Source organism: Diceros bicornis, chromosome 38, assembly GCF_020826845.1.
Source record: "Diceros bicornis minor isolate mBicDic1 chromosome 38, mDicBic1.mat.cur, whole genome shotgun sequence".
NCBI classification, from domain to species: Eukaryota; Metazoa; Chordata; class Mammalia; order Perissodactyla; family Rhinocerotidae; genus Diceros; species Diceros bicornis.
In genome coordinates this window covers 1,699,879-1,713,334 of record NC_080777.1, presented here as the reverse complement: position 1 = coordinate 1,713,334, position 13,456 = coordinate 1,699,879, and the positions used below count along the sequence as shown (strand labels likewise).

Sequence of the window (13,456 nt, the reverse complement as noted above, 5' to 3'; positions counted from 1 at the left end):
ATTTCCAAATACGCCAAAGGGAGCGGCACTTTTGAAGAAACTATTTGAGAACATACTCCAGCAGAATAAGACTAGAATCCGAGAAAGTAAAAGATCTGTACGTAAGAAACGATGAAACAATCCTGGAGGCCAATGAAAAGAGATCTAAGACAGACAGCAGTGCAGCTGCTGGGAGAGCAGTCAGTGCGACTCAAAACAGGAAGGCAGGGGGCTCTAAGAATGTCTTTAATCAGTGTGTCTGTTTCCAGTTTCATTTCTCATTCCCATTCCTAAGTCAGGTGATTCCCAGGATTTTGCCAAGCAGACCTGCTACTTGTTCTCCATAGCCCTGTCTATGTATGCTTTTCCTGCTCTGCTTTATTTATGAACATTCTTCCACAAACTTCCAAAATTCTGATATTGCTCATCCACGAACACTCTTCCCCTACCCAGCTTTTCATTTTTGTCAACTCGTCCCTTTTAAAAATTCCTTTACGGGGCCGCCCCGGTGGCACAAGCGGTTAAGTGCTCGCGCTCTGCTGCAGCGGCCCAGGGTTCGCTGGTTTGGATCCCTGGCACGCGCTGATGCACCACTTGTCAGGCCATGCTGTGGCAGTGTCCCATATAAAGTGGAGGAAGATGGGCACGGATGTTAGCCCAGGGCCAGTCTTCCTCAGCAAAAAAGAGGAGGATTGGCAGATGTTAGCTCAGGGCTGATCTCCTCACAAAAAAAAATAATAATAAAAAAAAATAAAAATTCCTTTACTATCATTTTAATGGGCTTTAAATGGAAGGGGAGGTAACTGGGAATGCTCACTTAACCATCTTAAATTTTAATTCAGTTTAAAAGGGTTCATGAATAGTAAGTTAAGCATCTGGGTTTTATCCTATAGACAATCGGAAGTTATTGAAGATTTCTGTGCCTTTTTTTCCCCTGTTTATCACTCATCTGAAGTAAATCTCAAATGAATGACCTCAGCTTCCACCTTAAGAATCTAGAAAAAGAACAAATTAAATCCAAGGGATTAGGAGAAAGAAAATAATAAAGATCAGAATAGAAAGCAATTAAATTTTAAAAAGACAAAAAAACAGTAGAGAACAATCAGTGAAATCAAAAGCTGGTTCTTTGACAAGATCAATAAAATTGATAAACCTCTAGCCAGACTGCTTAGGAAAATAGAAGGCGCATATCGCCCGTGTCAGGAACGAGCGAGCTGACATCACTACAGATTCTACAGATACTCAACAGACCACGGGGATGCTATGAACAGCTTTGTTCCCCTAATCGACAACTTACATGGAAGGAACAAATCCTCTGCAGGTCTCAAACTATCAAAGGTCATTCAGGAAGAAACATACAGTCTGCATAGTCCTATATCTGTTGAGGAAACTGACTTTGTGGTCAAAAACCTTTCAACAAAGAAAACTCCAGGACCAGATGGTTTCCACTGGTGAATTCTATAAACATTTAAGGAAGAAATACCAATTCTACATAAACTCCTACAGAAAACTGAAAAGGAGAGAATACTTCCCAATTCATTCCATGAGGCCATCACTTCCGATACCAAAACCAGACAAAAACATTACAAGAAAACTACAGACCAATATCCCTCATATAGATATATGTAAAAATTCTAAAAATTTTAGAAATGAATGTCTACATTTGTTTTCAACATTATTTGCTACCTGTGATTTTGATAATTTTTCCAAATGTCAAGTTATAATGTCTTAACCATTCAATAATCTCTCTAGTTCAAATGAAAAGCAGCAAAAGATATCAGGGGAAATAAGAAAGCACATTTATTAATTCAACTAAAAATCAAACAAATGGCACTAAATATACAGAATATAGTTAACAAAGTGAGTGTCATTTGAACAAATAATAGGTAATATTAAGTAATTTCATTCTCATTAATAGATTTTTAAAAATCAAAGAATACTATATAACTACCAAGCTATCTGTGCTGGGTAGTCTCCAAAGACGGCTGCCACTAAGCCCCGCTCCCTGTCTGCACTGCCATTCTTCCCATGAAGCGGTGGCGTCACCTCTCCCTCTCCTTGGGCTGGCCTTGTGCCCTGCTTTGAACGCAGACTATGATCAAAGCGACACTGTGCCAGTCCCAGACCTGCCCTTTAAGCATGTCAGCTGATGCCTTCTCCCTCTTGGAAAGTCCTTCTTGAAAGACAGCCTTCATGCTGTAAGGAAGTCCAGGCTGTCTGCTAGAGAGAGGGGCCATGTAGAGAGGCCCTGGAAGATGGGACACCGCATGCAGAGAGAGATCCCCAAGAGTCCAGACAGGTGAGATGCAGTTGCTTGAGAGATCCAGGTGAGATGAGCAGAACTGCCCAGGCAAACCCAAAATCATGAGAAATAGTATACCGTTATTGTTTTAAGACATTAAATTTGGGTAGTTTATTCCATGGTAACAAAGAACTGAGAGACATCATTCTTACAACTAGGCCATAGTGTCATCTTATTGCTCAAAGCTTCATTTGAGCAGTACTTTTCTCATTTTATATCTAAAAGCACTGGAAAATGGCACTTGCTGTGTCCTAATAGTAAATATCATATAAACTGAAACTGAATTCTTGGGGATAAAAATTAGAAGCAATATATAACTATAAAATATTACTATATCCTTAAGGATTGTAATACTTAGGGACAAGGAGGTTTAAAAAAGTATGTAGCCTTGGGGCCGGCCCAATGGCTTAGCGGTTAAGTTCACGTGCTCCACTTTGGCAGCCCGGGGTTCACAGGTCCGGATCACGGGCAGGGACCTATCTACTGCTCATCAAGCCAAGCTGAGGCAGTGTCTCATATAAAGTGGAGGAAGATGGGCATGGATGTTAGCCCAGGGCCAATCTTCCTCAGCAAAAAAGAGGAGGATTGGCAACAGATATTAGCTAAGGGCTAATCTTCCTCACACACACACACACACACACACACACACACACGTAGCCTTAACTCTAAATTGCACAGCTTCTGTCAGTTTGACTGTCAACCTTAAAAGAAAAAGGAATTTGCACGAAAATTAATATTAGTAAAAAAGCATTCTGTGTGATAAAATCAGAAACAGATTTCATATCTATTTTGACAAAACTTCAGAAAATTTAAAAAGTAACTTTGATACCAAATACTCATCTTCAACATCATATACACAGTAATTATCTAGTCTTTACAAGTGAAATGTAACCTATCACAAAATATTTTCCTCTTTTGGATGGTGTAAAGGGAAAAGATACAATAAGATTTTTACTAAAAATAAGAGCATGGATACTCTCCAGAAAAATTAATCCTCCAAAACCCAATCCTAAGAATTTATTAGGGAAATATTTTCCATAGTTATACTATGTCATACCTTTACATAATATAATTACTAGTTATACCTTTACATAGTCTCTAACATGTCAATGTGGCTGTTTTACGTTAAGAGACACATGTGCATACATAACAAGTGCTTAATGAATGTATCCAAATCACATGCATGAGAATATAAGAAAAAGACCAATCGTCTAGCCCAAAAATTAGGTGAAAGAATATGAATATATAATTGAAGACAAATACAAGGAACCTCTCAGAAAAGAACACAGAGGATTTAGCATATTTGATCAAAAAAGATAAATTCCACAAACATTTACAATAATAGCTAAACCAAATAAAGCCCCGCGGGGCACTAAGTAAAAAGGGGGGCTCCCAAGAAGTTCACCTCTCTGCCCACCTCCTCTGGTGCTCCTTCTCAAGGTAAGGGGAGCCCTAATCTGACAGTCAGCTTCTACCACACTGACCACACCAGTCTCCCACTTTGAGTAGGCTGTGAGAGATCACATGATTTCAGCAGGTCCCATGATTTCCCACCATTTCTTCCCTCCTCCTCTCTTTCTCCACATGCCAACCTTTACTTTGAATTACTGCAGCCAGGCATTTGCTTTGAATTACTGCAGCCAGGCATTAGGTAACAAAAAATCCAAGAATTGGAGTCAGATTTACTGGGAGGAGAAGAGGTACTGCTTATACTTCACACCTAAATCATGAGATGATAACCAGCTGTCCCAGAGAGACCTACACTGGTCACCTACAAATGAAGCAGAACTTTGACTCTTGTTTGCCTGTTGCTGCTTTGTGCTGTGCCCTTCACACACCTGACAGGGGACAGAGAACGGCAGCTTGGCAGACCAAGACAGGCACTTCTGAGTCCTCTAATCAGATTCCTTTGACACATCACCTTTTAATGCAAACACAGAACAGCACTTAAATCTGGCTGCAAGGCTTTTGCCTCTTTTCTCCATCACGCACATCTTTCCCTCTTCAACAGAGTTTTTAACCTGCAGAGCAGACACTGGGGCAGCACTCGCCCACCGACGGAAGGAACCATCTGTCTGCTGCAGGCAAGAGAGCGTGGTTAGGACAGCTCAGCACAGCGACCATCATCAAGAGCTATTCTCTTCATCCTATTGCCCATTTTTCAAAAAGTGAACAAGGAAGAAAATGTATTCTGTAAATTATGAGAAGGATATTCTTTCAGAGTATCTGTGTTTACAGTCTGAAATTAAAAATAACCTGAAGTTCTGCAATTCTTTTTACAACTGATACACATAAAGGATGCAGTTCTAGGGCCCTTTATCTTAGGAAAGTGAGAGTAATATTTCACCCTTTTAACCATGTTATTAGGATCATTCCAGAAGAGTTAGTCGTACAAATGTTCCACCTTTTTCTGCACTCTTTGTTATCTAAAACTATTTTATACTATTTCATTTAAAATGAAATAAAATAAAAAAGAACAATGAAAGTCAGATATAGGCCAAATAAGACAATGAATCCCTCAAAATTTAAAATACTTCTGACTCTATCAATTTCTCATTTTGGAGACTCAATTTCAGTGAGAGAATTCTACGAGAATCTGCTTTAAAAATATGTGTTCATTTAATTTTCTTTCTGTGGATGAAGTAGAATAGTAGCTAACAATAATAGCTCCTATGCACTGAGCACTTCACATATAAGCACTTTACACACATTCCCTCATTTTAACCCTCATGACTGAGTTAAGTACCTGCCATCTCCCGTTATAGATGAAGGGACTAAAGGACAGAGAGATTAAGAAACTTTCCCCACAATTACACACACGGCAGAACCAGGACTTGAACCCAGGCAGCAGACTCCAAAAACCTCACTTTTTATCACTATGCTGCAATAATAAAATTTCTCCAAGAGTGTTCTAATATTAAATGAGATTAACTAATATCCAAACACCATGTAAGTGCAACAGTTTGACATAATATTTTGAGAAACAGAGTACAATCATAATTTTGTTTCTAATGTAACTTGGTTATATTATAACTATAGAGATTACAGAGGCTCAAGATATATGAATCAATAAAAAGAAATAAGTTGCACACTGAAGTTGTACAGTGCATAATTAAAAGTCCTTACATGCTTGAACAAGAAATTTAACTTCCTGAATGTCAGATGGACTCGACTGTAAAATGGGATAATAATAGTACCTACCTCGGATGATTCTTGTGAGGATTAAGTGAGATAGCACATATAAAAGTACTGCTCAGAGCCTAGCACAAAATCAGCACATAATAAATGCTTACAAGTGATAATTAGTGAAGGTGATGAATTCTAAGACAATCCACACCAGTAATTGTGAAAAGAGGAAAACGTATTGTTTTTACAATCATTTATAACTAGCCTTAACAGAAAAAGTAAAATCCTCCATACTTTTCCATTTTTACATCTTTCAAAATGTTTGTCTGTTTTCATTGAAAGCTCTTCTGGTAAATTTCCACATTCATTTCCAAAATTTTTCATCCATCCGTAACAGTATTTCTAATTAGGACCCCACTTTTACCCTCTAACTGCCTCTACAGCATCTTATTATTAATTTTTGTTATCAAGCAGAATTTTAGGAATTCCACAGAATTAAACAGGGGATAGTTGGTATGCTTGTTACTGAATGGTGTAGTTTATAACTTAAAGGATGAGATTAACTGGGATCTGATTTTAAATTTATGAGCATAGTCAAATCAAGTTAATTGTGTACATATGCACATACACGTGCAAAAGTTTTCTTATCTCTGAGTAGCTGGGTAAAGCTAGACTGTTTTTTTCTCTTTGCAGTGACTGAGGAACAAGGGGGAGCATTAAGGTGACTCAGAAGAAGGGGGATTCAGTTCAACTAACAAATAGAGCTTACGTCTTCAAGGAAGACACAAAGGGTTCTCAGACATTTGGCCAAGATCAAGCATAGAATATTATTCTAATTCAGATAGAAACTTCAGATAAGGAAAGGATAATTAACTAATGCCAGGTTGTGACTGTGTAACTTCACCAAGTTTACACAGTTAGCTCATGGAAGAAGGAGGATTTGAACTCAGGCAGTCTAACTCCAAAGAGTTCTTAATCCCTGTGCTAATACCAAATTACATGGATAAGATAATCACCTTAACAATTAGTGTTTCCCTACCTGAAGATTAATTTACAATCTATTCTAACAAATACATTCTAACATGAAAAATGGCATGTTCATCTATTTTGAACACCTATATCCTTTAGATTAATCTTTTAATACCATTTTTTACAGAAGGAAGTTGCTTTTCAATTTTCTATAGCAATGAAAAACATAATTTACAATTCCCATAAATATGCAAATTGGCACTTCTTATTCTGGAGCACTGAGAGAAGGAAAAATCTGTTTCCCTCATTGGCTCAGGAGCAGCCATTAAAATAAAAAGCTGTAATTTCCAAGACTGTTCACTTTCCTGCGGACATCAGTGAGGTGGGGGAATCTAGCGGGAAGTACACCAGAGCACTTGTGCCTCTGTTTTCAGGAGCACACAGAATGCCAAATGGAAAAGGACCAAATCATTAGGGAAAACATTTCATTTCCAAGTTTCTAAAATGGTATTAAAAAGAATACGTAAAAATGCAAATTATAGAGTAGCTGGATGGCACATCAGCCATAACTCCCTAACCAGCCCTACCAGCACTCAGTGCTAGGTGCTGAACCACTGAGATGATGCTACAATTATTTGGTTTTAAACAACAACAGGTATTTCAGCTTCACCTGAATAAAAACCACCCACACCCATATTTTGCATATCATAAGATAATCAGCTGACAATTTGTGCCAATGGCAGTTTTTAGCATATTTCTTCCACACACACAAATGTTGTGCTGAGTAGGGAAATAAGTTATTATTTTCTACCTTTCTTTTATGATGGGTTGTAGAAGCATCCATCTCTTCCTCCCCTATATTGTCAATTTGTGAAGTTGGACTACAATTCATTCTCTCCTCTTCTTGCCTCTGAAGTCTGTCTGCTACGGCCTGGATAGCTTCTGTCCATTCTTCCCTATAACAAGTAAAATTTCCCATTAATAGAGGATGGCAAACAATTCAAATATTTCCCTTTGATAAACTATGAAATCAACACAAATAAAGTCTATTGCAGGATAATACACACACATACACATAAACTATCTCCCACTCTACTCCAAGAGGAAATTAATCCTAAAATCATTTTACATTACAGGCCTGAAGTTTGTAGTAGCATTTATTTGGAGGTATGCTAAAGAAAACAAAGAAGAAAAGAATTATAAGAAAATTCAGTTAAAATCCTTTAAAAGTACAGTTAAATTTTAACTGTCTGTATACATCTTACCTATAAAGTAAATTGATCCCCATAAGTTTGCTGCACTTCTTTTAATGTTTTGTTTAGCCACTGTAAGTCCATCATTGACCTACTCAAGAACTTTACTATGGTCCAAGAGAAGTTCTAAAAAAGGTTTCCAAAGCCAAAACCTTCACTGTTTCCAGATCATAGATAAGTTTCTTTTTAAAAAAAAATGATAGGCATAAAGTTTGTAGCTTAAATAACAAGTCTCAGGAAAAGCAGTATCAAGCTTTTACTTTTTGACAGTCGCGCTATCAGATCAAGGATCATTTATTTCCATATAAACTTTAAAATTGGCTTGTCGATTTCTTAAGACAAAGTCTATTTGAATTTTGAGTGAAATTACATTAAATCTATAGATCAATTTGGGGAAACTGCCATCTTAATACATTAAGTCTTCCAATCCATGAACATGGTAGAGCTCTCCAATTATTTAGGTCTTTAATTTCCCAATGCAATTTTTTGTAATTTTATGTGGAAAGGTCTTGGGCATATTTAACTGGATATATTCTTAAGTATTATTTTATGCTATTGTGGAGGTTTTAAATTTTAAATTTCTAATTTTTCATGCTACTATTTAGAAATACAGTTGATTTTTGTATGTTGACCTTGTACCCTGCCACCTTACTAAATTCATTTATTAGTTCTAGTAGCTTTTATTTTTCTGGATTTTCTACAGATGCAATCATGTTGTCTAAAATTAAGAGCAGTTTTACTTCCTTTCCAATCTGTTTTCCTTTTACTTCTTTTTCTTACCTTATAATGCCCTAGATCAGGCCATCAGTACAATCTTAAACACAAGTGGTGAGAGCAGACATTCTTCCTTTGTTCCAGATCTTAGAAAGTACTGAGCCTTTTACCTTTGAGTGTACGTAAGCTGTAGTTTTTTTGTAGATACCCTTAATCAAGTTGAGTAAGTTCCCTTCTATTCCTAGTCAGTTGAGTGTTTTTGTTATGAAAGGATGTTGAATTTGTTAAATGCTTTTTCTGCATCTGTTGAAATGACCATGTAGTTTTTCTCCTTTATCCTATTAATAGAGTGAATTTAGTTGAATGATCTTCAGATGTTAATGCAACTGAATTCTTGGGATAAACTCCATTTGGTCATGATGTATTATCCTTTTTACATATTTTTTGAATTTGATTTGTCAAAATTTTGTTAACGAATTTTGCATCTATATTTACAAGTATATTGGGCTACAGTTCTCTCATTTTATGATAGTTTTGCCTGGTTTTTCGGATAAGGGTGACAGTGGCCTTATAAAATGAGTTGGGAAGTGTTCTCTCCTTCATTATTTTCTGAAATAAATCGTGTAGGATTGCAAATATTTCTTCTTTAAATGTTTGACAGAATCCACCAGTGAAGCCATCTGGACTTGGAGTTTTCTTTGAAGAAAGGTTTTTAAATGACTAACTCAATTCTATTCACTGATATTGGGCTGTTCAAGTTTTCTAGGGTCAGTACTGGTAATGTGTCTTTCCTCTTCATTTTTTCTTTAACAACCTTCCAAGACGTTTTCTAATTCTGTTAACTTTTTTTTTTTAATCAAAGAACTAGCTTTGGTTTATTGATTATTCTCTATTATTTTTCTGTTTTCTATTTCACTGATTTATAGTCTCTATTGCATCCTTCTTTCTGTTTACTTTGAGTTTAATTCTACTTTTCTAGTTTCTTAAGATGGAAGCTTATGTTACTGAGTTGAGAACTTTCTTCTTTTAAGATATAGGCATTTAAGGTAATAAATTTCCATCTAAGCACTCATTTAGGTATATCCTACAAATTTTAATATGCTTTATTTTCATTATTATTCATTTAAAAACATTTTTATGACCCTTGTGAATTTTGTTTTTGACCAAATGATTATCAAGAGGTATGTTGTTTTATTTCCAAATACTCGGAGTTTTTCTAGCTCTCTTATTGTTATTGATTTCTAATCAATCCTACAGAGGCCAGAGACCATATTCTGTATAATGTCAATCTATCTAAATATATTAAGAATTGTTTTATGATCCAGAATATGATCTATCCCAGCAAATGTACCATGTGCATTGAAAACAAGGTGTATTCTGCTACTTTTGGGTGCAGTCTTCTGTAAACATCAATTATATTGAGACGGTTAATAGTATATTCTATGTCTTTGCTGATTTTTTTGTCTAGCTGCTGTATCGACTGCCCAAAAGAATTTTAAAATCTCCAAATACAGTTGAGGGATTGTCTATTTTTCTCTTTCTAATTCTGTTATTGCATGCATACATATTCATGATGGTTATAACATCCAGTTCAATTGACTCTTTTATCATTATAAAGTGGCCCAGTACTTTCTAGGAATATATTTTATTTTGAAATCTGACATAATGTAGCAAATCTCCTTCTCATGCTTATTGTTTGCATGATATGTCTTTTTCAATCCACTTATTTTCAATCCCGCTGTGTTTATATTTGAAGTGCATCTCTTATAGACAGCATGTAAGTGAGCCTTGTGTTTTCATCAATTCTGAAACTCTCTGCCTTTTCATTGCAGTGTTTAATCCACTAACATTTAATGCGATTATTTATATGACTCCATGTGAGTCTACCATTTTACTTTTTTCTATTTGTCTCTTCTTCTTTGTTTCCTCTTTTCTTGCCTGTTTTTTTTTTTACTGTTTTATTTAATTTTTTCAGAATTCGATTTTAATTTTCCTATTGGCTTTTCAGCCATCTTTTGTTGCATTATTTTTATATACATGCTTCACTTTACATAGTCCACTTACATAACGTACCCTGGATTAATTAATTTTTTATGGTTCTATTTCTCCTCACATTAGCTTGGTGCTCATCATACTCTTGCTTTCCTTTTAGGAGTTATCCTTGAAATTGTAACATTCATCCTCAACTTAGCAAAGTCTAATATGTCCATACTTTTAGCTCTTCCCAGAAAATGCAGTGACATCACAAGACATTAACTCCATTTTTCCCTCAACCTCCATTTTTATGTTATTACTTCAGGTTTTTTCATTCTTTATATAATTAAAGCACAAAATATATTATTATTATTCATAACATCAGTATTCATTTGGCTTTATAGAATGATTTACCATTTAAATTCTTCCTGCATCTCTCCTCCTATCTGGGATTATTTTTCTTCCATATGAAGAATATACTCTTAGTATTTCCTTTACTGCAGGTCTGCTGGTGACAAATTATCTCAATTTTTGACTGAAATTACTGAAATATTTCACTACATAAATATTTATAATATAAATATATATTCTACATATAAAATATATGTAAACATATAATACCTATATGACTAAATAAAAATATTTTTATTTTACTTTTATTCTTGGAAAACATTTTTGCTAATGAGCACTTATTTTCTTTCAGCACTTTGGGAATATCATTCCATTTCTCCAATTATCATTCCATTCCATATATTCCAGGTCAATTATTTCCGTTGACATATCACCTTTTGGCCTAATTGTTGCTCCTTTGAAGGCAAAGTATCTTCTTTCTTTAACTGCTTTAAGGATTTTTCCACTGTCTTTTGTTTTCAAAAGTCTAATGGGACTAGGTGGGTTTTCTTTGTATTTTTCCTGCATGAGATTTATAGGACTTCTTGAATATGCAGTTTGATATCTTTAGCTACTTTGGAAAGTTTTCAGCCATTATCTCTTCAAATACTTTCTGCCCCATTGTTTCACTCTTCTTTTTTGAAACTCTAATTATGCGTACATAGACATTCTCACTGCATTCCTTATGTCTTACATTCTGTTCTTATTTATTTTTATTTTCTACCCTTTTATCTCTTCACGTTTCATTCTGGATATTGTGTTATAACCTATCTTTGAGTTCACTAATTTTCTCTAATGCTAGGTCTAATTTACTGTTAAAACCATCCACTAGCACTAAAATTTTAAATATTTTACTTTTCAATTATATTTTATTTATTTTTTATTTTTATTTTTTAATTTTATTTTTGTGAGGAGATCAGGTCAGCCCTGTGCTAACATCTGTCAATCCTCCTCTTTTTTTTGCTGAGGAAGACTGGCCCTGGGCTAATATCCGTGCCCACCTTCCTCCACTTTATATGGGACACTGCCACGGCATGGCTTGCCAAGCAGTGCGTTGGTGCGCGCCTGGGATTTGAACTGGCGAACCCCGGGCCACCGCAGTGGAGCACACGCACTTAACCGCTTGCGCCACCGGGCTGGCCTCTTATTTTTCAATTTTAGAATTCCAATTTATTCTTTTTTATAATTTCTAGCTCTCTGGTAAACTTCCCAGCCTTAACTTTTATTTCCTTGAACATACTAATACATAGTTCTTTTAATCTCTGTCTGATAACTCCATTATCTAGAGCCTCTATGAATCTTATTCTGTTACCTGTTCTGTCTCTGCGGTTTTGGCCACACTGTATTGAATCTTTGTATACTTGTTTATTTTTAATGAGTACTGAAAAATGTACATGAAAAATAAAGAGACAGTTTGAGGTCTAGGAAGATATAATCTTCTTTTAGAAATTATTTATATTTGCTTTTAATAGGCTCCTAGGAGACTAGCAAAAATGGATCATATTAACCAAATTTAAGGCCTGAAATAATTTAAATCTAGACTCCAATCCTTAAAAGGTAACTCTATCTACAGTCTACCCTTTCTTCTAGAGTATAATCCTTCAGAGTACCAACCTGAAATGCAGTGATTTACCATGCCTCCTCTTTGCTAGGCCCTGGATTCCACAATAGGACTATCAGATCTGACAGCTACTCCCAATCTCCACATCTCAGACACGTCTTCCAGAATTAGCAGGCACCCCCAGGGAAAGAGTGGGTTCATTTCTCTGGGTTTCTTCCTTAAAGTTTTGGCCCCTTAATTCTTCACAGCTTTAAAGGCTCTTGGATGCCTTTTTTTTTTAAATATTTTTTCCAGCTTTTCTAGTAGTGCTTAGGTGGACTACTGACCTAAATTACCTAAGTCACCATAACTGAACAACATAGGCATATATTATATATATAATATAATAAATCGTACTATTTATTATATGATTAATATTACTATATAATAAAATATAATAATATAATACTACAACATATATAAAAATACTCTTTCGCAGAGTATCTCTCTCTCTGCGAAAGAGTATTGGGCCAAAGCATCTTACTAATCGAAAGAGGGCATCCAATCGTCTAATTCCTAAGTAATGTTAGAAAATGTAGTCAATTTGGAAAACAGAATGGAGACCCCTATGAAGGAAGCAAATTCATCTTTTTAAAGTATATATACCACTTATACAAAACTAAACAATTTCCACAAGCTGATCATTTATTTAAAAATAAATATTTAATTAAAATATCTAATATACGTGTGCTACTAAAGTTCAAATAAGCCATGGCTCAGTAAGAACTTACAGTGATGGGGAAACCTTGGTATTGTGAATAAGTACAACAAAGTGTTATAGGTAAAATGATAACAAGTAAGCACTGAGTACAGTGGTGTTCTAAGAAAAACAATGTTAAGTTTGGGATGGGGACCAAAGGAGAGAGGTGCTTTGTGAATGGAGATGTACGAGATGAGTTGGTACAGGAAGAAAGTATGAGGAAGAGACAAGGAAGGGAGGCTATTACTGGCACAGGGGCAAAAGAGACGAGAAAGAGCCACAGGTGATAGAAGATCCCACTGTACTATACAACTAATACTTGGGAAACCACAAATAGCTCGACACAGTTGTGACATAAGAAGAGTGTATGTGTGCACACACACGTGGTTGTGAGTGTAGTGGGGCGACTGTGGTGACAGTGAAAGTGATTCTCTGTAAGAAAGGAAAAT

At 35.6% G+C, this 13,456-nt stretch overlaps 1 protein-coding gene across 2 annotated transcripts in view; it reads right to left on the bottom strand.

The window, feature by feature from the left end:
- AKT3 (AKT serine/threonine kinase 3) overlaps nucleotides 1-13,456 on the bottom strand; it is a 322,405-nt gene that overhangs the window by 135,530 nt on the left and 173,419 nt on the right. For both annotated transcript variants that reach the window (XM_058533528.1, XM_058533529.1), the window contains exon 5: nucleotides 7,188-7,332. In XM_058533528.1, coding sequence (XP_058389511.1) covers nucleotides 7,188-7,332 — 145 coding nt within the window. The remainder of the gene's footprint in view (nucleotides 1-7,187; nucleotides 7,333-13,456) is intronic.